General features: G+C 36.7%; 1 protein-coding gene and 1 long non-coding RNA gene across 3 annotated transcripts in view; one reads left to right on the top strand and one right to left on the bottom strand.

Annotated features, from left to right (window-relative positions):
• Window positions 1-22,814, bottom strand: part of C29H8orf34 (chromosome 29 C8orf34 homolog) — a 387,205-nt gene that overhangs the window by 17,175 nt on the left and 347,216 nt on the right. The window contains 2 exon segments of the mRNA NM_001195666.1: window positions 11,151-11,244; window positions 21,669-21,716. Coding sequence (NP_001182595.1) covers window positions 11,151-11,244; window positions 21,669-21,716 — 142 coding nt within the window.
• The window catches only part of LOC111093133, a 115,814-nt gene that overhangs the window by 77,539 nt on the left and 15,461 nt on the right, over window positions 1-22,814 (top strand). For both annotated transcript variants that reach the window (XR_005381076.1, XR_005381079.1), the window contains exon 3: window positions 19,853-19,956. This is a non-coding gene — a long non-coding RNA (uncharacterized LOC111093133). The remainder of the gene's footprint in view (window positions 1-19,852; window positions 19,957-22,814) is intronic.

Here is a 22,814-nt window from a genome sequence, read left to right as displayed (position 1 = left end):
AAAAATCACCAAAATCAAATTTTCACAACTCTAGAAATTAACCAAAGGCTTGCAATAAGCCATAGAACATTTATTAAAGAAAAGCAGCTGAATCTCAATGAGAACTGTGAGCTGTGTGGGATTTTTAACTTACCCATCTTCTGAGTTCCCCCAGATGTCCCATCTCTAGAGAATTGTCATGATTTGATCTATATAGAAGCTGTCTGCAAAATCCTCACTTGAATGTTTTTTCTTTGTCCTGGATTAGAGCTCACTCAGTTAGAAACTCAGTCTCTATGGCATTTGTCAAAAACAATTAGAGGCAACAGTTCTACACAGCAGGTACCTGAGACAGTGATACCATTGTAGCAAACAAGGGGTTTACAAAAAAAAAAATAATTAAAAAGAAAATCTAGTGGATGAGATGCCCATAAGAAGCTTTCAAAAGATCTGACATATTCCTGAGAATCTAGAAGGCCACACATGTGTGTAGTATTATGCATCTGTCCAGGAAAAACCTAATAAGGCTCTATCTCTTGCCTCTGGTTGACCTAGAAGCTCTGTGTAAGTCAGGTTGTAAAGTGCTGGGGTATCCATTGCATTCCTCAATACCCTGTCCAGGCATTAGCTGACCACTAAGCTACTGGCAGAGCCTTCAAACAAAAAGTAGCAAAGGTAATAACAACAAAAAAAAACAGTAATAGACTAAAAATAATGTTTACTTTGATTATTGAAGATTCTCAAAGTTTATGAACATAATATTATATAATATATATAATATTATTATATTAATAATAAGCTATACTTGTATACGTGACAAAGTATATTCACACCCACCATTCTGTTTGATCTTAACTCAAATCCCAGGAATTCAGTCATGATAAAGTAGCACTTTGCCTTATTTTTTTATTCTATACACTCATTTTTTAGGATTAATGACTAAATTTGGACTAATTTATGCCATCAACTTTGCATCTACTATTTGTCATATTTTTCTTTGCATTTTTCTTCTATTGTTGTTTTAGCTTGGTTTTTCAAGTTTTCAAACTCCATTGTATGATTAGAGGGTGCTGGCTGGTTTGTCAGTAGCTATTTTATGATTTTGTGTCCATATATATGTTTAACCTACTGACTGGAGGGCCTGTACCTCAATTTCATTCCACATTTATACTTTCATATTTCAGCCTTCTTTCTCCATTCTCATATTTTACATCCAAATTTAGCATACAGATAGGAAAAGCTGCCTAGAGAAATAAAGTCCCAAATCTAACAATACTATTGAGACAATTCTGAAAACACAACCCTCTGATCAATTGGACTTTTCATTCCAGTAGTTCTTAATATTTAGAATAATCAAGGTTCACCTGAGGAGTTTATTTAAAAAAGCAGAAATCAGAGATTCTGATTCAATAGGTCTGAAGTGAAGCCCAGGAATATGAGCATCAAACAGTACCCCAGCAGATTCAAATATCTGAGATATGAGTTATTTAGTGACTTCACACTATAATCTAAGAGATTAAAAATAAATGTACCCCTCATATGAGTTTTTAAAAATTGTGATTTATACATTTAAACAAAAGCAGAACTAAAGAAAAAAGCCCCGGGATGCCTGGGTGGCTCAGTGGTTGAACTTCTGCCTTTGGCTCAGGGTGTGATCCTGGGGTCCTGGATCCAGTCCTCCATTGGGCTCCCCACAGGGAGCCTGCTTCTCCCTCTGCCTATGTCTCTGCCTCTCTTTCTGTGTCTCTCATGAATAAACAAATAAAATCTTTTTTAAAAATCTATTTAATTAAGGGCTCTGCTTATCTTATTTATAATAAAAGTTTTTTTAAAAGCTTCCTGTATAATGACTCAAAACATCTTTTCCTTAAAGGTATCTTTTATAAAACTTATTTGAGCTGTCTTATTTTAAAATGATGCAATAAGAAATATGCACCACTATGAAGATCCTCACATTATTTGGAAACTTTCTGCCATGATAATTTTGTCTCAGGAGAAATGAGAAAATTCAATAAAATTACCTAGGTATAATTTATAGAAAGCTGACTCAAGAAATAGGTGTTACTGTTGGAATGATGAATCTTGTCCTTTTCCTCATTCATAAATTTCAAATATATGAGCCTCTAGACTCTAAATCATATGTTGGGCCCACAAATATTTATGTTATCAATTTTCTTTCATGGAGAAAATCAAGAGGTAGATGGTCTGTACATATCTTGCCAGCTATTTCACATACCATATGCATTGAGTACAAGCATCACTGCAGATGCTAGTGCCTCAGTGGCTCCATCTTACACTTGTCCCAGTACCTGAATGTTGGATGTTGGATGTTGTTCTTGAAAAGTATTTGCCTCTCTGTGCTATGAGTTTGGCTACAATGCTAGCTGCATTCCATTTCCAGATGGCTCTTATTACTATCTAATTATTTTTAAACTCTGATTTTATTTCAAACAATTTACTATTGTCAAGGGTCACTTCCAAGTACAACATTGCTGAAATCAAATATTTTTGGTTCTAGGTCTATGGTTAGGAGAATTTAAGAATGGTCTTTTTAGAGTGATTGATAGACCATATGGCAAAAGTCATGGCTAAACTATAAATCCAATAAAATTTTAAAAGCTATGAATAATTTTTATAATTATTCAGTCACAATTATTTATTTTATTTGTTTAAATTTCCAACTGTCTTGATAAATGAATTAGAAATAATAAGGGGGAGGAGCAAGATGGCGGAAGAGTAGGGTCTCCAAATCACCTGTCTCCACCAAACTACCTAGAAAACCTTCAAATTATCCTGAAAATCTATGAATTCGGCCTGAGATTTAAAGAGAGACCAGCTGGAATGCTACAGTGAGAAGAGTTCGCGCTTCTCTCAAGGTAGGAAGACGGGGAAAAAGAAGTAAAGGAACAAAGGCCTCCAAGGGGGAGGGGCCCCGCGAGGAGCCGGGCTGAGGCCGGGGCGAGTGTCCCCAGGACAGGAGAGCCCCGTCCCGGAGACGCAGGAGCTGCACCGACCTTCCCGGGCGGAAAGGGGCTCGCGGGGAGGTGGAGCAGGACCCAGGAGGGCGGGGATGCCCTCAGGCTCCCGGGGAGAGTAACAGCAACTGCGCGCCCAGGAGAGTGCGCCGAGCTCCCTAAGGGCTGCAGCGCGCACGGCGGGACCCGGCGGGACCCGGAGCAGCTCGGGGGGCTCGGGCGGCGGCTCCGCGGAGGGGGCTGCGCGGCCCCGGGAGCAGCTCGGAGGGGCTCGGGCAGAGGAAGAGGCTCCGTGCGGAGGGGGCTGCGCGGTTCCAGGAGCAGCTCGGAGGGGCTCGGGCGGCGGCTCCACGGAGGGGGCTGAGCGGCCCGGGAGCGCGAATCCACCAGCGCAGGCTCCGGAGCACAGGGCGCCGGGACACAGCCCAGGATCCCGCCTCCCCCGGGACAGGCAGAGGCCGGGAGGGCCCAGGACAGCGAGGACGCTCCTGCCCCAGCTGAGCACATCAGCGGCCCCGCCCCGGAGCCTCCAGGCCCTGCAGACGGAGTTCCTGCCGGAGCTGAATCCAGGTTTCCAGAGCTGCCCCGCCAATGGGGCTGTTCCTCCTGCGGCCTCACGGGGTAAACAACCCCCACTGAGCCCTGCACCAGGCAGGGGCACAGCAGCTCCCCCAACTGCTAACACCTGAAAATCAGCACAGCAGGCCCCTCCCCCAGAACACCAGCTAGACGGACAACTTCCAGGAGAAGCCAAGGGACTTAAAGTACACAGAATCAGAAGATACTCCCCGGTGGTTCTTTTTTTGTTTGTTTGTTTTTGTTTTTGTTTTTGTTTTTGTTTTTGTTTTGTTTTGCTTTTTGATTTGTTTCCTTCCCCCACCCCCTTTTTTTTCTCCTTTCTTTTTCTTTCTCTTTTTCTTCTTTTTTTTTTTTTTTTTTCGTTTTTTTTTTCTTTTTCTTCCCTTTTTTTTTCTCTTTCTCTTTTCTTTCCTTCTTTCTCTCCTCTCTTTTTCTCTTTTTCCCAATACAACTTGCTTTTGGCCACTCTGCACTGAGCAAAATGACTAGAAGGAAAACCTCACCTCAAAAGAAAGAATCAGAAACAGTCCTCTCTCCCACAGAGTTACAAAATCTGGATTACAATTCAATGTCAGGAAGCCAATTCAGAAGCACTATTATACAGCTACTGGTGGCTCTAGAAAAAAGCATAAAGGACTCAAGAGACTTCATGACTGCAGAATTTAGAGCTAATCAGGCAGAAATTAAAAATCAATTGAATGAGATGCAATCCAAACTAGAAGTCCTAACGACGAGGGTTAACGAGGTGGAAGAACGAGTGAGTGACCTAGAAGACAAGTTGATAGCAAAGAGGGAAACTGAGGAAAAAAGAGACAAACAATTAAAAGACCATGAAGATAGATTAAGGGAAATAAACGACAGCCTGAGGAAGAAAAACCTACGTTTAATTGGGGTTCCCGAGGGCGCCGAAAGGGACAGAGGGCCAGAATATGTATTTGAACAAATTCTAGCTGAAAACTTTCCTAATCTGGGAAGGGAAACAGGCATTCAGATCCAGGAAATAGAGAGATCCCCCCCTAAAATCAATAAAAACCGTTCAACACCTCGACATTTAATTGTGAAGCTTGCAAATTCCAAAGATAAGGAGAAGATCCTTAAAGCAGCAAGAGACAAGAAATCCCTGACTTTTATGGGGAGGAGTATTAGGGTAACAGCAGACCTCTCCACAGAGACCTGGCAGGCCAGAAAGGGCTGGCAGGATATATTCAGGGTCCTAAATGAGAAGAACATGCAACCAAGAATACTTTATCCAGCAAGGCTCTCATTCAAAATGGAAGGAGAGATAAAGAGCTTCCAAGACAGGCAGCAACTAAAAGAATATGTGACCTCCAAACCAGCTCTGCAAGAAATTTTAAGGGGGACTCTTAAAATTCCCCTTTAAGAAGAAGTTCAGTGGAACAGTCCACAAAAACAAAGACTGAATAGATATCATGATGACACTAAACTCATATCTCTCAATAGTAACTCTGAATGTGAACGGGCTTAATGACCCCATCAAAAGGCGCAGGGTTTCAGACTGGATAAAAAAGCAGGACCCATCTATTTGCTGTCTACAAGAGACTCATTTTAGACAGAAGGACACCTACAGCCTGAAAATAAAAGGTTGGAGAACCATTTACCATTCGAATGGTCCTCAAAAGAAAGCAGGGGTAGCCATCCTTATATCAGATAAACTAAAATTTACCCCAAAGACTGTAGTGAGAGATGAAGAGGGACACTATATCATACTTAAAGGATCTATTCAACAAGAGGACTTAACAATCCTCAATATATATGCTCCGAATGTGGGAGCTGCCAAATATATAAATCAATTATTAACCAAAGTGAAGAAATACTTAGATAATAATACACTTATACTTGGTGACTTCAATCTAGCTCTTTCTATACTCGATAGGTCTTCTAAGCAAAACATCTCCAAAGAAACGAGAGCTTTAAATGATACACTGGACCAGATGGATTTCACAGATATCTACAGAACTTTACATCCAAACTCAACTGAATACACATTCTTCTCAAGCGCACATGGAACTTTCTCCAGAATAGACCACATATTGGGTCACAAATCGGGTCTGAACCGATACCAAAAGATTGGGATTGTCCCCTGCATATTCTCGGACCATAATGCCTTGAAATTAGAACTAAATCACAACAAGAAGTTTGGAAGGACCTCAAACACATGGAGGTTAAGGACCATCCTGCTAAAAGATAAAAGGGTCAACCAGGAAATTAAGGAAGAATTAAAAAGATTCATGGAAACTAATGAGAATGAAGATACAACCGTTCAAAATCTTTGGGATGCAGCAAAAGCAGTCCTAAGGGGGAAATACATCGCAATACAAGCATCCATTCAAAAACTGGAAAGAACTCAAATACAAAAGCTAACCTTACACATAAAGGAGCTAGAGAAAAAACAGCAAATAGATCCTACACCCAAGAGAAGAAGGGAGTTAATAAAGATTCGAGCAGAACTCAACGAAATCGAGACCAGAAGAACTGTGGAACAGATCAACAGAACCAGGAGTTGGTTCTTTGAAAGAATTAATAAGATAGATAAACCATTAGCCAGCCTTATTAAAAAGAAGAGAGAGAAGACTCAAATTAATAAAATCATGAATGAGAAAGGAGAGATCACTACCAACACCAAGGAAATACAAACGATTTTAAAAACATATTATGAACAGCTATACGCCAATAAATTAGGCAATCTAGAAGAAATGGACGCATTCCTGGAAAGCCACAAACTACCAAAACTGGAACAGGAAGAAATAGAAAACCTGAACAGGCCAATAACCAGGGAGGAAATTGAAGCAGTCATCAAAAACCTCCCAAGACACAAGAGTCCAGGGCCAGATGGCTTCCCAGGAGAATTTTATCAAACGTTTAAAGAAGAAATCATACCTATTCTCCTAAAGCTGTTTGGAAAGATAGAAAGAGATGGAGTACTTCCAAATTCGTTCTATGAAGCCAGCATCACCTTAATTCCAAAGCCAGACAAAGACCCCGCCAAAAAGGAGAATTACAGACCAATATCCCTGATGAACATGGATGCAAAAATTCTCAACAAGATACTGGCCAATAGGATCCAACAGTACATTAAGAAAATTATTCACCATGACCAAGTAGGATTTATCCCTGGGACACAAGGCTGGTTCAACACCCGTAAAACAATCAATGTGATTCATCATATCAGCAAGAGAAAAACCAAGAACCATATGATCCTCTCATTGGATGCAGAGAAAGCATTTGACAAAATACAGCATCCATTCCTGATCAAAACTCTTCAGAGTGTAGGGATAGAGGGAACATTCCTCGACATCTTAAAAGCCATCTATGAAAAGCCCACAGCAAATATCATTCTCAATGGGGAAGCACTGGGAGCCTTTCCCCTAAGATCAGGAACAAGACAGGGATGTCCACTCTCACCACTGCTATTCAACATAGTACTGGAAGTCCTAGCCTCAGCAATCAGACAACAAAAAGACATTAAAGGCATTCAAATTGGCAAAGAAGAAGTCAAACTCTCTCTCTTCGCCGATGACATGATACTCTACATAGAAAACCCAAAAGTCTCCACCCCAAGATTGCTAGAACTCATACAGCAATTCGGTAGCGTGGCAGGATACAAAATCAATGCCCAGAAGTCAGTGGCATTTCTATACACTAACAATGAGACTGAAGAAAGAGAAATTAAGGAGTCAATCCCATTTACAATTGCACCCAAAAGCATAAGATACCTAGGAATAAACCTCACCAAAGATGTAAAGGATCTATACCCTCAAAACTATAGAACACTTCTGAAAGAAATTGAGGAAGACACAAAGAGATGGAAAAATATTCCATGCTCATGGATTGGCAGAATTAATATTGTAAAAATGTCAATGTTACCCAGGGCAATACACACGTTTAATGCAATCCCTATCAAAATACCATGGACTTTCTTCAGAGAGTTAGAACAAATTATTTTAAGATTTGTGTGGAATCAGAAAAGACCCCGAATAGCCAGGGGAATTTTAAAAAAGAAAACCATATCTGGGGGCATCACAATGCCAGATTTCAGGTTGTACTACAAAGCTGTGGTCATCAAGACAGTGTGGTACTGGCACAAAAACAGACACATAGATCAGTGGAACAGAATAGAGAATCCAGAAGTGGACCCTGAACTTTATGGGCAACTAATATTCGATAAAGGAGGAAAGACTATCCACTGGAAGAAAGACAGTCTCTTCAATAAATGGTGCTGGGAAAATTGGACATCCACATGCAGAAGAATGAAACTAGACCACTCTCTTTCACCATACACAAAGATAAACTCAAAATGGATGAAAGATCTAAATGTGAGACAAGATTCCATCAAAATCCTAGAGAAGAACACAGGCAACACCCTTTTTGAACTCGGCCATAGTAACTTCTTGCAAGATACATCCACAAAGGCAAAAGAAACAAAAGCAAAAATGAACTATTGGGACTTCATCAAGATAAGAAGCTTTTGCACAGCAAAGGATACAGTCAACAAAACTCAAAGACAACCTACAGAATGGGAGAAGATATTTGCAAATGACATATCAGATAAAGGGCTAGTTTCCAAGATCTATAAAGAACTTATTAAACTCAACACCAAAGAAACAAACAATCCAATCATGAAATGGGCAAAAGACATGAACAGAAATCTCACAGAGGAAGACATAGACATGGCCAACATGCATATGAGAAAATGCTCTGCATCACTTGCCATCAGGGAAATACAAATCAAAACTACAATGAGATACCACCTCACACCAGTGAGAATGGGGAAAATTAACAAGGCAGGAAACAACAAATGTTGGAGAGGATGCGGAGAAAAGGGAACCCTCTTACACTGTTGGTGGGAATGTGAACTGGTGCAGCCACTCTGGAAAACTGTGTGGAGGTTCCTCAAACGGTTAAAAATATACCTGCCCTACGACCCAGCAATTGCACTGTTGGGGATTTACCCCAAAGATACAAATGCAATGAAACGCCGGGACACCTGCACCCCGATGTTTCTAGCAGCAATGGCCACTATAGCCAAACTGTGGAAGGAGCCTCGGTGTCCAACGAAAGATGAATAGATAAAGAAGATGTGGTTTATGTATACAATGGAATATTACTCAGCTATTAGAAATGACAAATACCCACCATTTGCTTCAACGTGGATGGAACTGGAGGGTATTATGCTGAGTGAAGTAAGTCAGTCGGAGAAGGACAAACATTATATGTTCTCATTCATTTGGGGAATATAAATAATAGTGAAAGGGAAAATAAGGGAAGGGAGAAGAAATGTGTGGGAAATATCAGAAAGGGAGACAGAACGTAAAGACTGCTAACTCTGGGAAACGAACTAGGGGTGGTAGAAGGGGAGGAGGGCGGGGGGTGGGAGTGAATGGGTGACGGGCACTGGGTATTATTCTGTATGTTAGTAAATTGAACACCAATAAAAAAAAATATTAACAAAAAAAAAAAAAAAAAAAAAAAAAAAAAAAAAGAAATAATAAATATATTCCATCATTCATTCATTCATTATTCTGATATTTATCTTACTGTGTATGTCAATACGATAAAACAGACTCTTTCTCTCAAAGACTTTGCAGCCTAGTGAAAGAGGAAGTTTTTGCAACCTATCAAAATTTCATGAAAGTATATGTAGAAAGACAATATAATTAGATGACAAGGGTTAAAGAAAGTTTTGGGGATTTTTTTATCTCTTTTGCATTATTAAGCTATTTTTAGACTTAATACTGATTGGAGGCATTGGATTTAAGGGAAAAAAGAAGTTTAAATTTGCACATGGATTAAATACACTATTTTGGTTGATTATGTTCTTGCTCTTAAGTTTTCATTATAAGTTATAGCACATTCATAGCATTAACACACTGTGCATCCTATAAGGATGTTGTTTACCTGGACTTGCTCAATATGGGCACCTATGTGTTGATTCTAATAGAGCAGAATTATATATATTGTCTTTATATAATATGCATACACATTATCTAGAAGGGGTTTTTATTTATTTTTATTTTTTTAAATTTTATTTATTTATTCATGAGAGACACAGAGAGAGAGAGAGAGAGAGAGAGAGGCACAGACACAGGCAGAGGGAGAAGCAGGCTCCATTCCATGCAGGGAGCCTGACGTGGGACTTGATCCTGGGTCTCTCCAGGACCACACCCTGGAATGAAGGTGGGACTAAGCCACTGAGCCACCGAGGCTGCCCTAGAAGGGTTTTTTAAAACGCAATATTTATGAAGGCCTCAAAAGAATTTGGTGAAAATGATTAAATGCAAAGTGTAGAATGAGATTTTATGTATATTTAAATGTGTGGAGGGTAGGAAGGAAGTGTAAGTGTGTTTGCATTTGTTTTCATAAAAGTTTTGGGCCACTATCAGTTCTTTCTTACGAGGGATTCTCTTCTTTGTATCCCCTGCTGCTCTTTCCTAGATCATTCTACTCAGAATCCCTTGTGCTGAAGATCTTCAAAGTAGTATCTTTATTTTTGTACCTGCTTAAAAGTACAGCGCACTTTCTAAGTCTTTATCAGCTGTTGTCTGAAGAAGGTGTTGTTTCCCTCCAAGTCTATAAAATGTCACCATGGTACCTTGATTCTGGAGAGTGACAGCCGAGTGGCACTTCAGCTCTATGCCTCCTCTGACCTGAGCATTCTGTTTCCCTCTCCTGGCTGTACTCCTTCTGACCACATAAGCCTACAGCTATGGAAATGGGAGAAGAATATTTCAAAATGCCTTTTAACCTGGAAGAGTAATTTCCAAGATCCCCCTAGGTACAGAAGCATAATGTTAGCTCTGTAACATAGTAGGTATTTCTGGTAGCTATGGCTTAGGGGAATTATTCATTAATCACTTCACACCAATTATCATGAGAGCTACATTACCATTTACAATTTTTATTTCTCTCTGCAGGCCACTATTGATTTAAAAAAGTAGATTTTGATATGTTATTTTTTTTTAATGATGTTATTTCTATATAGTCCAGACTCCAACCTGTCATCTGGATTGCTGAGCTCATATATCTGACTATGTTAGTAAACCCCCGGGAAGCATGCACTGAGTCATGCCAAAGTAGAGTAATCCATCCATCATTATGATTATAATCTGGAGATTTAAATCAAGAGCTATATATTCTATTCATCTTAAATACTACGATAATATTAATTTGTTTTGTGAACTTACAACAGTTTCTATATATATCCACTTATTCATCTAACCAATAATGATATTTCACATATGATGATGAGATGATCCTCAGATACTTAAAAATTTTCTAATAATCCTAAGTTATCACTGATACAATTCCACAATATTTATAGAAGATTCACATTCCAAATGGAGACTCCGTGTTGGTCTTCAGGAAGAATCATTCCTTCTTTTGAGATGTTACCTACTCTTCTTCACAAAGTTGGTTTGTAGCCTCTGCACCACAATGAAAACATCTCTGAATCAAGATTTAACCTGAAGTAGAACATACCTTCACCCTAAACAAACTTGAATTTTTTGCAGACGTTTAATGTTATGAAAGGGAAATACCTTCGTTGTGGATTTCCTTTGGCTAAAAGCAATTTGTCAGTAAACAGCAATGTCTACTCACGTTTATCTTGTTCTGCTTCTACTCCTTCACTTTCTGTATCACTTGGCAAGATCCATGGCTGGTGAACTACTTGCAATTGCTTTAAAGATTCATCCTGCCAAAGAAAAAGTTCACTATGGATTAAAGTCTAGGTGGATACCATATATACCAATATGGGTGAACACTTTAGTCTCTATGAATTACATGTTCAAAAAAAAGATAAGAATTTCCTCACAACAGAGTTCTACATTTAAATTCATTTTCATGTCAAAGTCATGCCATAAACTCTGAACTCACTTTTTTTGCATTCCCCTTTTAATAAGATTTAATGTCTTAATAGGAAGAAATATCTAGACTCTGTTCCTTCCTGAATTAATATTTTTATGGAAATCTTGGCAAGCATACTTAGAAATTTAACAATGAAATATTCAACATAAAAATGTACAAAATGTGCCTGTTTGAAATCAAAGTTTCAAACTCCTTTTAATGAGAATAAAGATTAGTAGAATTTAGAGAACATTCTCAGCTTTACCTTTCAGTAGTACTTATTTCACTGCCTTCTTCCTCTTCTCACTTCCTTATTTTTGTTAATATATTTCTCATACTTCTTGCTCTATGTTTTCTATTATTGCCCTAAAGCAGACCCTCATTATCTCCCACCATGACTACAGTAATAGCCATCTATGATGTTTTCTAGGGTCAAGTGCCTTCCTACTTCTCCCCACCAGTTTCCTGCCGGAGTGGGCTTTTGAAGACGCCATATAATGTACTCATTATCTTATCACAATCCTTCAGTGGCTTCAAAATTCTTAGGATAAAATCTAAACTCAAGGCCCCTCATGATCCATACTTGTCTACCCCGATATACCACCACTTCCATCTCCATCCCACCTCAACTACCACTGCCACTCCAGCTATAGTTTAACTGGTGGCTCTTCAATTTGGTCATTCTGTCTGATATGCCAAGATGTTTTCACATGTTATACTTCCTGCCTACATTTATTTATCTGTCTCACACATTAACACTTCTCCCAAGACTCAGATGTCATCTCTACTAAAAGGCTTTCTCAGGGAAGACGGAACTACTTCTCTATTCCTTTATTATACCAACATAATAATTACTGCATGATAATTATCCTTTTGTATTCTTGTGTTTCAGAAATAATGTGAAAAGTCTCCAAGGGCATGGATAACTTTTATCACTTCTAAATTTCAAACTTATTGACCCATGATTTATAAGAATCTTTTCAAACATATTTTGAAATTTTCAAACAAAATCAGTATGACCTGTCAATTTATTCTTTTGACTTTTCAAATTTATCATCACCTTCCTCCTCTTTCAAAATCTTTTTCTCCAACTTGAGGTGTTTTGTCTATTTTGTTCAGACAAATATTGACAAGATAATAATAAGGGCCCAGAATTCCTGATTTCTAATAAAGATGGTATCACCAAGTAATCAATGTCCAATTTGCTTAAAACAATTCCTGTATGAGAGAAACATCCTTTCTGATTTTCCTTGATTGTGATAGTTACCTCAAGAGATGTTCATTCTCAATCTAGAGTTTCAAAAAGCCACAATTTTTCTGGAGTTTGGGAGGGGGACAAGGGATTGAATAGGTGAATCAGAGGAGATATTTTAGGGAAGTGAAAGTATTCTGATATTATAATGGTAAATATAAGACACAAGCATTTGTCACATTTAACTTACTATATATACAAAAGGCTACATATAGAAATATTTATGAATATTTATATAACATGGGTTATTACATACACATATATCTTTCTGCTCTGGCAGCTGAAAGAGCTTAGAAGCAATGACATCCCAACAGTAATGAACACAACTATCACCCAGACCTTGGCTCCTAATACCATTCTCCAATGAAAGAACCAGTACTCTTGAAGAAATTACTAATTCTAGGACTGAGGCAGGAAAGATAACAAGATAAGCCTGAAGCATCTTGTAGTGCCAGAAAGCAAGAAAGTGCTTACATATGCATGTGCGTGCACACACATGCACACACACACACAACGAAGGATATATCAAAGGGTTAAAGGAACCAACTGAAAAATGTATCAAAGGCTGAAGGTAGAACAATTTATACAACAAAATAAATAAGGTAGCACTGGGTTACTATGCAATATAAATAATTATCTGTGAGTCCATTCTGACAAAAATAAATGACTAAATTAATAGGTAAGAACATATAAATATGCCATGCAAAATGATTTCAAATAATTTATATAGATGCTCTGCTCTTAATGAGGTGGAGAGTAACTTCTCAATCCTTAAATGCACACTGTGTATGATGACTTTCTATCAGAGTACAATATGGAAAGGAAGGGGGAGGAGGGGAGAATAACGTTACCATGGAGAAACCTGACAAACACCATGGAAAGCAAAATGATTAAGGTCAACATCAGTAACAATGATTTGTGCTCATCAAATGTGCCCTTGGTAGGATATGATGAAAATGGAATCTGATCTCTACGGTTTTCCTTCTCAAAATACATCACCCCTGTCCAAATAAAAGAAAAGTATCACACAAATCTCACCTGAGGAATCGATCAACAAAATATATGGCCAATACTCTTCAAAACTCTTACTATTATCAAACACAAGGGAAGTCTGAGAAATTGTCACAACCAGGAAATGCTTAAAGATATAACTATGCAATGTAATATGGTAACTTGGATGGGGTCTTGGGATAGAAACAGGACATTAGAAGAAACCTGAGGAAACTTAAATAAAATATGGATTTAGCCACTAATAATGTATTAATATTGGTTTATTAATTGTGAAAAATACACTAACATAAGGTGTTAATGACAATTAAAAACTAGGTGAGAGGTCTATAGGAACTCTCTGCACTACCTGTCAACAATTTCATAAAGATAAAACTGTCCTAATTTGAAAATATTTATTTAAAAAGTTAAAATAATCACAATATTTTTAAGTAATTTTTCAATTTTGAAATAGAAGCATATCTTTTTTTAAGCACCACCAGCAACGCAAAAATAATCTGTTAATTAGATTAAAACTTAAATTCCCAGAGAGTAGATCCTAAGAGTTCTCATCACAAGAAGAACATTTTTTTATTGCATATATATGAGATGATGGATGCCAGTAAATCTATAGTGGTAATCATTTCATAACATATGTAAATAAGACCATCTTAAACTCATACAGTGATGTATGTCAATTACTTCTCAATAAAACCAGGAAAAATAAAAACAAGAACAAAAAACTTATATTGTTGTCATATAGGCTTTGCAGTGAAAAGCCCTTGTCTCAGAGATCAAGAGTCATAGTTTTTTTTACCATGTTTAATTTAGGGCATGTCACTTCTCTTGGGACTGAATAGAGTGGTGAAAGTACTGGGTAAGATGATCTCTAATATTTCACAAAGGCAAATTTGTAGGTCTAGATTCCTTAGACAGCCAGTAGAATGTGAGAGGTACTAGATAGATGCGCTATTGTAGGGAGCATTAGCAAAGAAAAAGAGTCAAACTTGGATTACATATTTTACATATAAATCAGTGTTTATTTTTAGAAGGTAACTTATTTTTTCATATTTATCAATTATTGGATTTGGTCTTGCAGGGCCATGACTAAAGAAACAGTATAAAATGCAAAAAAAAAAAAAAAAAAATTGGATGTAAAAGTCCATAGCAGTATAGAGGACAACAGAAATATAATTTCAAAGATTTTCATGTAACGGAGAAGAAAATCACATTCCTGCAATTTATCAAAAATAGAACATACAATCTCATGTTTAAAAAAGAACTATAAAAAATAGCCTTTTTGGTTTTGTAAGTTAAATGGCTTACAAAATGGCTAAATCTTACTCATTTAAATCATTAAATTTTAAAGTGACTATGAAAAAATGTTTTTAATTTAAAAAAGTATTCTGGGGCAGCCCCAGTGGCTCAGTGGCTTAGTGCTGCCTTCAGCCCAGGGCCTGATCCTGGAGACCCCAGATCGAGTCCCACATCGAGCTCCCTGCATGAAGCCTGCTTCTCCCTCTGCCTGTGTCTCTGCCTCTCTTTCTCTCTGTGTGTCTCTCATGAATAAATAAATAAAATCTTTTAAAAAAAAAGTATTTTGGTATTTACCTTTCTGGCCCAAATACTAAAACCTGTTTTCATAAGAAAAGACATAGCTAATAAGTCATTTGTTTTACTTTTTCCCCACAATAGTTCAGAATATTAACCAATCCTGCTGATTGATTTCCAATTTTAATGGCTTGACTCCTGAACAGGTATAAACATTCAGTTATTCTTTGTTTATTGCAAATTATGTAAGGTACAAATGGAACAGGAGCTCAGTAAACCATGTAGTTTGGGAAGAACTTTAAAATATTGAGTTGTTGAATTTGTAGAGATAGTACAAATACTACTACTAATAGGTCATTTAAATGCTTTACTTCAGTTTTCCCTTAAATACAGTTAGTAACATAATGCACCTGTTCGCTTCATCAATGCCAACAGTAATACAATGTATGTTCAAACTTGAGCCCACAAACCTTTTGATGGGGTCAAGAAGCTGAAATCTTGAACATTTTTAAAAACAAGAGCTGATATGTTTATCTTTGCCAACTTATTCAAAAATTTTTCTGCAAGAATATTAAGCTAAGTCTGAGCATAGTACAAACTATTTCATATGCCCAAGAGCAAGCTCTTGGGTTGCTTTTAGAAGAAATGCCATTCATCCTTTTTCTTAAACACTTTCACCGTAAGTATGTAAACATCCAGGGACTAGGAGTGGTGAGAAATAGTGACATGTATCACATGGGAAACAGTTGCTAGCCCTGTATCAACATATCATTTTATCTGCCAACACAATAAGTGCTTTATAAACTTCAGCAGTACTGTTATTCCACATGGATAGCCTATTTTTGGATTCTCTAAATGCAATCAATCAGTGATTTATGTCATCTGTGGTCATGGAAGTTCAGTATGTTTAGAGGAAAAAAAATACTCCTTTGCTTAAACTTTCACCAGTGGATACTTCAATTCTGAGGCAACAGATACTCCTCTCCCTTTGGTTATATATGAAAATAATGCACAAAACATCAGCTTCTATCTTTCAAAAAGAAAGTGGTTTCAAAGAATCACTTTCATTTTACTTCTATAACCATAAGATCCCTAAAAAATAAAAATCCCTTGAGCCCGTGGATGGCTCAGTCGGTTAAGTATCTGCCTTCGGGTCAGGTCATGGCTGCAGGGTCCTGGGATGGAGCTAAGTCAAGCCCCGTGTCCATGGGCTCCCTGTTCAGCAAGGAGCCTGTTTCTCCCTCTCCTCCCCACTTGTGCTCTCAGTTGCTATCTCTGTCTCCCTCTCAAATATTTTTTTTAATTTAAGAAAATAAAAATAAAAATCCCTGAAGCATGTCACATGTAAAGCAAAACAACATTACCCTCCTTTTCAGATACATCTAATAGACTGCTTCTACTGACAAAGAATTAAGCCTATACTTTGATAAAATGAATTTAGCACTAAAGTGTTCTTAGAGTATATACACTTTTTAGACATAATGCTATTATTGCACATTTAATAGACTACAATATAATATAAACATAATTTTTATATGCACTGTGAAACCAAAAAAATCATTGAGTCACTTTATTGCAATATTCGCTTTATTGTAGTGGTCTGGAACCAAAACCACAGGTATGGCTATAAAGTCTGAAAACACCTTTTTTTTTTTTTTTTTGTATTTGTTAATGAAATTCCTTCTATTATCAGACTGGAATCCATAATTTTTTAGTAAGTAAGAGCCTATTTCTTTTGGGAATTGTAAATGGGCAATTAAAACATAAGATGAGGGAAGTAATACGTTTAGGAAGCTGTAAGTTTGAACTATTAGGATTTGGGGAAAGAAAAGAGAAAAAGCAGTAATGAAGTTAAAAATAAATGGTAGATTGTGAAAAATATTACAAAATAAATGGAAGTCACTAAAACAAATTTATCTAACAAATTTGCCATACTATACTGTGCACTGGGATCACACTCCATTTTATGTCCTAATTCATTCCATTTGGTGACTTTTCTAAGGAAATTGTGGGATAAAACTGTAAGGTTTTGAAACAGATGAAAGATCATTGGGTATAGATAATGAAAAGCCATACATTTTTCCAGCATGTTCTTCTCATTACCTGATTCTGTGGAATCTCTACATCTTTCCCTGACTTTGAGCTGTTTAATAACTACATAATTCATAGACATTGATAGTAGTGCAAATGATCCTAGTCCATACATTATATCCATTTGAATGTAATTGATTATTACCTTCTGGATATTGGTCCGTTTTGCCAATTTTTACATCTCTTTATAAACTTAATTTCAGCATTTCTTAATTTGGCTGTATATGTGAGGGCTTAAATTCTCCCTTGAACTGGCTGTAACACTTTACTGGGTCCCTTATTAACTAGTGAGTTAAATAAATCTTTGATATGTATTCACTTTATATTTGTATAAGTCATAGCTATACCTTTTTAAAAAAATTGTCATTCTTAAACAACATGTATCAGTTTTTAATGAATGTCAAAGACAAAATAGGGTTTTCTTGAAAAAATTCCTTGTTTCTTTGTTTCTGAAGTGAATAAAACCGTATCATTAAATAATATCAATATTTGAAAAGTAAAGCCCAGTGCATGATAAAAAGCTGATTATATCTTATTTATTATAGGAAGATGTCATAGACTTTCCAAAGAAGTATAGTTGGAACTTCACTCACGACAGTAGTGACCACACAAATAGTGTAACACAGGAAGGAAGAAGACAAAACTGGCATGAGAAGTGATTTTAAGATACTTTGTTGCATAGAATCGATCCCTTTTCCAGTTCAGATGGTATACTTGGCAAAAACCAACCTCAACAGATTTAGAAAAGGCCTACCCACTGAACATGCTTTTCTTCCTGACACCCTTAAGGATTGTGAAGCCGCCACTTGACACCTTGAGTTAGTTCACACTCCTGTGTATATTGCCTCCGGCCTTCACCAGCTAACTTCCTGAAGTTGTGGGGAACTGCTCTAAAGCACTCTTTAAAATGTTTCCAAAAAATCATTAACTTGAGTCTTTAGTTTTTTTGTAGCTTCTCGACCATTTAAGTTGATGATACTTTTTGATAAATACATATTTCAATTAATAAATTCCTCACAATTAAAGGGATTTTTAGCCAGGCTAGAGTGCTGCTTGCCAATTATTCATCTGGAAAATGTGCAATTTCAAATAGATTCGCTTCTCTCTAGAAGGTGTGACGATCAAACTTTGGAAATACTTGATTTTGATAAGGAGTTTTAAATTATGTATATATTTTTAATCAATGTATTATTTCAAAACTGAAATTTCTGCAATACAATATGAAATTACTATTCCTACCTGAGTTATCAAGTGTCTTACAAGTGAAGAACATGTATTTTCTTTAAAAAAAATGTATAAGAATGATTTTGAAGATTAGTAAAAATAGACAATTATAAAATATCCCATTTTGTATTTGGTCAAAAATACAAATCCTATTCTGGAAAAGTAATACATTAAAAACCAGAAAATATAGAATGGAAATTCAATTTTAGCTTTACTTGTAGAGGAGACCCGTACTGTCTTTTTAGTTTTGACTTAGGTCTAAACAATATTGTCTAATGTCATGTGGTTATAATTCTGTCTAATTACAAGACTAAATTTTTAAAAAATCCAGACTTTGATCTGAAAAGAGTTGCCCAAACTTTAACAAGAAATGTTAAATATATTAAAAATGTAAACACTATGGTTTATTTGAGTTTTAGTGTGTACTGAATAAAAGCAAATGTTTGCTAGCCCAGTTTTAACTTCAATGCTTCTAACATTTATAAATATTGTTCCTTATTGTTTGCTGATTTGACTAACATGCAGAAAGAGAGCAAAAATGAAATAAGAGCACAGTGAGAGGAAAAAAAAGCCTCTCATTTATGGCTCACATTCTCAACATGTTCTCAATGGAGAAGAATTTGAGTATTTATTTCCTAAAGACCAAATGGATTAATGTCTGCAAAAAGAAACCAACAAGTTATGAGTTAATAGTTCACTAATTAAGATCATATTTATAGTTTTATTGTAAAGAATGATCACTTGTTGGTTTAAAAAAGAGCTAAAATCTAAATATCAACTGATATTAGATAAAAAGCGTACGTGATACTGAACTTCCTAAAAAATGCTGATGGGCAGTTTGCATGTCCTTGTGATTTTTTAAAAATATTTTATTTATTTATTCATGAGAGACAGAGAGAGAGAGAGGCAGAGACACAGGCAGAGGGAGAAGCAGGCTCCATGCAAGGAGCCCGATGTGGGACTTGATCCCGGGACTCCAGGATCCGGCCCTGGGCTGAAGGTGGCGCTAAACTGCTGAGCCACCAGGGTTGCCTTATCCTTGTGATTTTAAACTCAGTCAGTGATGAATCTCATAAGCTAGAGACTTTATACCCCTAATCAACCAACTATTGTTCCTGAGAGTAAATGAATAAATAAAACTCAGAAATTTATTAATAGAATTTTCCTCTTTACCTGTATTATAAAAAATTGGGGGTTTTCCATTATGTATATAGTTCCTCTCTAGAAATAACACTGAAAGAACACTTTAGGGCTGTCCTTCTCAAACTTTAGAGTGCATTGAACAACAGGATCTTGTTAGAATACAGATTTTGATTCTTTGGATCTGGTGTGATTTTGCATTTCTTCCAAGACCCTGGGTGTTGGCCATGTTGCTAGCTGGAGGACCACACTGAGGAGGAATGCTCTACCAGAACTTCTGATGAAAAGGCACAAATTCTCAACTCAGTTACCTCGGTAAGCATTCACAATAGTGTGAAGCATGTATGTTTAGACTGCACATTCATAATGCTGAGAAAATAAAAATCTTTTTCCTGGATAAGAACTTCAAAATTGAAATAACATTTATTTTAAAAGTTCCATCATCTTATACGCAGCCCATTTCTTGTACTAGCATTTCAATTCTCCCCTTCCTCCAGCAGTGCTAGACCTTTACAGGATGCATTACAAAGGGCATCACGCACCCTTCTTGTGGAGGTGGCCCACCACTCCCACTCAGTCCCAAGTGGGGAATGCTGAGTCAAGAGCTGCAGCAACCACAGAATCCTAAAAAGAAATGTTACTGGTGCACACATTGAAAACAGTGTCTACCTCTCTTTGGCAACATTAATTGCTTTAATGTATTCTACTCAGGGATCCCTGGGTGGCGCAGCGGTTTAGCGCCTGCCTTTGGCCCGGGGCGTGATCCTGGAGACCCGGGATCGAATCCCACGTCGGGCTCCCGGTGCATGGAGCCTGCTTCTCCCTCTGCCTATGTCTCTGCTTCTCTCTCTCTCTGTGTGACTATAATAAATAAATAAAAATTAAAAAGAAATTTTAAAAAAAAAAAAAAAAAAAAAAAAAAAAAAATGTATTCTACTCAATCTCTGGATCAAATTCATAAACCTGAAATTTAACTTTGGTGCTCTAACCCTCTAATTTTTCTGTACCATATATTTTGATTTTTCTAACCTGAACCCAGGCAATCAACCTGGTTATTTCCTTTCATTACCTCTTTTCCATGTGCCTTTGGCAAAACTTCAACTAAGTCCAAACATGCAAACCAGAGATGTTGGAGACTTAAAAGGGCACTAGGCACTCTGATTTTCCTCTCCAAGTGGTATTTGAAACCAAGTATGAGCTTAAGTATGGGTGCATTCAGTAGGCCACTCAAACTGGGTTTTGAATGAATGCATACACACAAGAATAAAATATTTAGAGAACCAGATTCTATCTTTCTGAGGAGCAATATTCAAACCAAATATTTGGTACTTCCATGACATCATCACCAAGCAATTTCCCAGTTCCCTTCACCTACAACAGATTTGGATAGCTAATTTAGTGACTACTGTGGTTTGGCTTCAGGTCAAGCCTTATGGATTCTATCCACAGATTTATCTGAAAGTTCCCAAATACTATTTGCAGACAGTCCAAAGACACATCCTGTGACATAGAGCACCCTTGGATATCTCCAAAATAAATCCAGACGTCTAAATGGTTTTCCAACAAAAATCTACCATATATTTTATTTGTCAAGACAGCACTTTGCTTAATGGCTTGCACAAGTAATATCCTTGATGAGTATTTATCACATGAATGAAAGCCAATTTGGTACAGACTGTTCTTTCCATAAGAGCAATGATCATGTCTTATTATTTTGTGCACATGTTTCTCATTTATTAGGATATCAACAAATGTTTTGAGGGATAATATATGATAGCCCTAGTAGGTCTATGCAGTTTTCCCTTCATTTTCAGAATGACTGAATTGTTATAAGGTATCCTTCTATCAACGAGGACTAAGAAACATTCTGATAACATATTATTTATTATCTTGTTTTTGAGGGTATGACCACTGAATGGGTACAGACTGGAAACCCTACAGCAGATGGAGAAAAGCCAAGTGAATATTTGTGCTATATGATAGACTGATTTCAGACCATGTTATTACAAGGCTAACTTAAAACTCACTTCTTCCATGTAGTTTTTCAGTGACTGTCTTCCACTGGAGGCTTCTCCCTAGGGGTAAAGAGAAAGAGAAGTTGAAAAAGTCAGGGAAAGGAGAAAGAAAGATGGAAGATGAATCATGGAAAGTAGCGAAATCTGGGAACAACACCAAATCCTTACTGTTCTCCAACCATCTCAGTTGATATTTATGGGACAGTCAGTTTGGCAACTTTCTCCCCTGAAGGAAATAATTTTGTCAAGGCAACAATATTTTTTTTGGGTGGATTTTAAGTCACATAAACAAATAATCACTTAGAATAGCTAGTTAAATCTTAGGACAAAATGCTAAATGAGACGCATAAAACTTTCTAATTTTATAAATACAGTCTTAAAATTAGATTAAGAAAAAAGTCACTCATTCTGTATTCTGTAAATCTGCATGAAGATCTAATATATAGACTTCAAAATATTTTATGGGGAGAGTATAGATCATTAATCTGTCCTTTTCCCAATGTTTATATGCAGGCTTTCTCACCTTGCTTGTATGTTATTAGTACATTCTCTATTATTTGTGCTTTTCACTGGACCTTGACTGGGTGCTAGTAATCACTGAGATTTAAATCATGGAAATTTAACATCAAATTAAATATATATCCCATATTCATCTAAACATTGGTGGTCAAAATTGTCAAACAATTCATTAGTTTGAATAAGTTATATTTCTATACTATGTGGCCAGAGACATTTAGAAGTAAATTCTGAGATACCATGAAATGATGCTTTAGGAAAACATGTGTGTTTAAAATATAACTAAATAAGTGTGAATAAAGTTTACATTTGCCTCTAATTCTTCTTTTAAAAAAGAAGAAGAAGAAAAAAACATGCTCATTTCAAACCAAAAATTAAGCTAGAAGTAAAGTGCTGGTTTCCCTAAAAGCTTAGAAATCACAGATATATAATATTTTTTCCAAATCATGGTTTCCACTGGTGAAAAACTAGTATGCTGTAGTTTAAATATTTCCAAATGCTTCCAAGCTTGTGGGATTTTCAGTGGATAAGACAGTCGAAGAGACTGGACAGTTATATTTACTTAAGTTAAAATATAAACTATTAGGAAAAATCAAATCCATATACAACCCCAAAACTGTGAGGAATTTAACTCAAAGCATA

Source organism: Canis lupus, chromosome 29, assembly GCF_011100685.1.
Source record: "Canis lupus familiaris isolate Mischka breed German Shepherd chromosome 29, alternate assembly UU_Cfam_GSD_1.0, whole genome shotgun sequence".
Lineage (NCBI taxonomy): Eukaryota > Metazoa > Chordata > Mammalia > Carnivora > Canidae > Canis > Canis lupus.
Note: the sequence above shows the minus strand (reverse complement) of the source record. Positions and strands in the feature narration are given on the sequence as shown.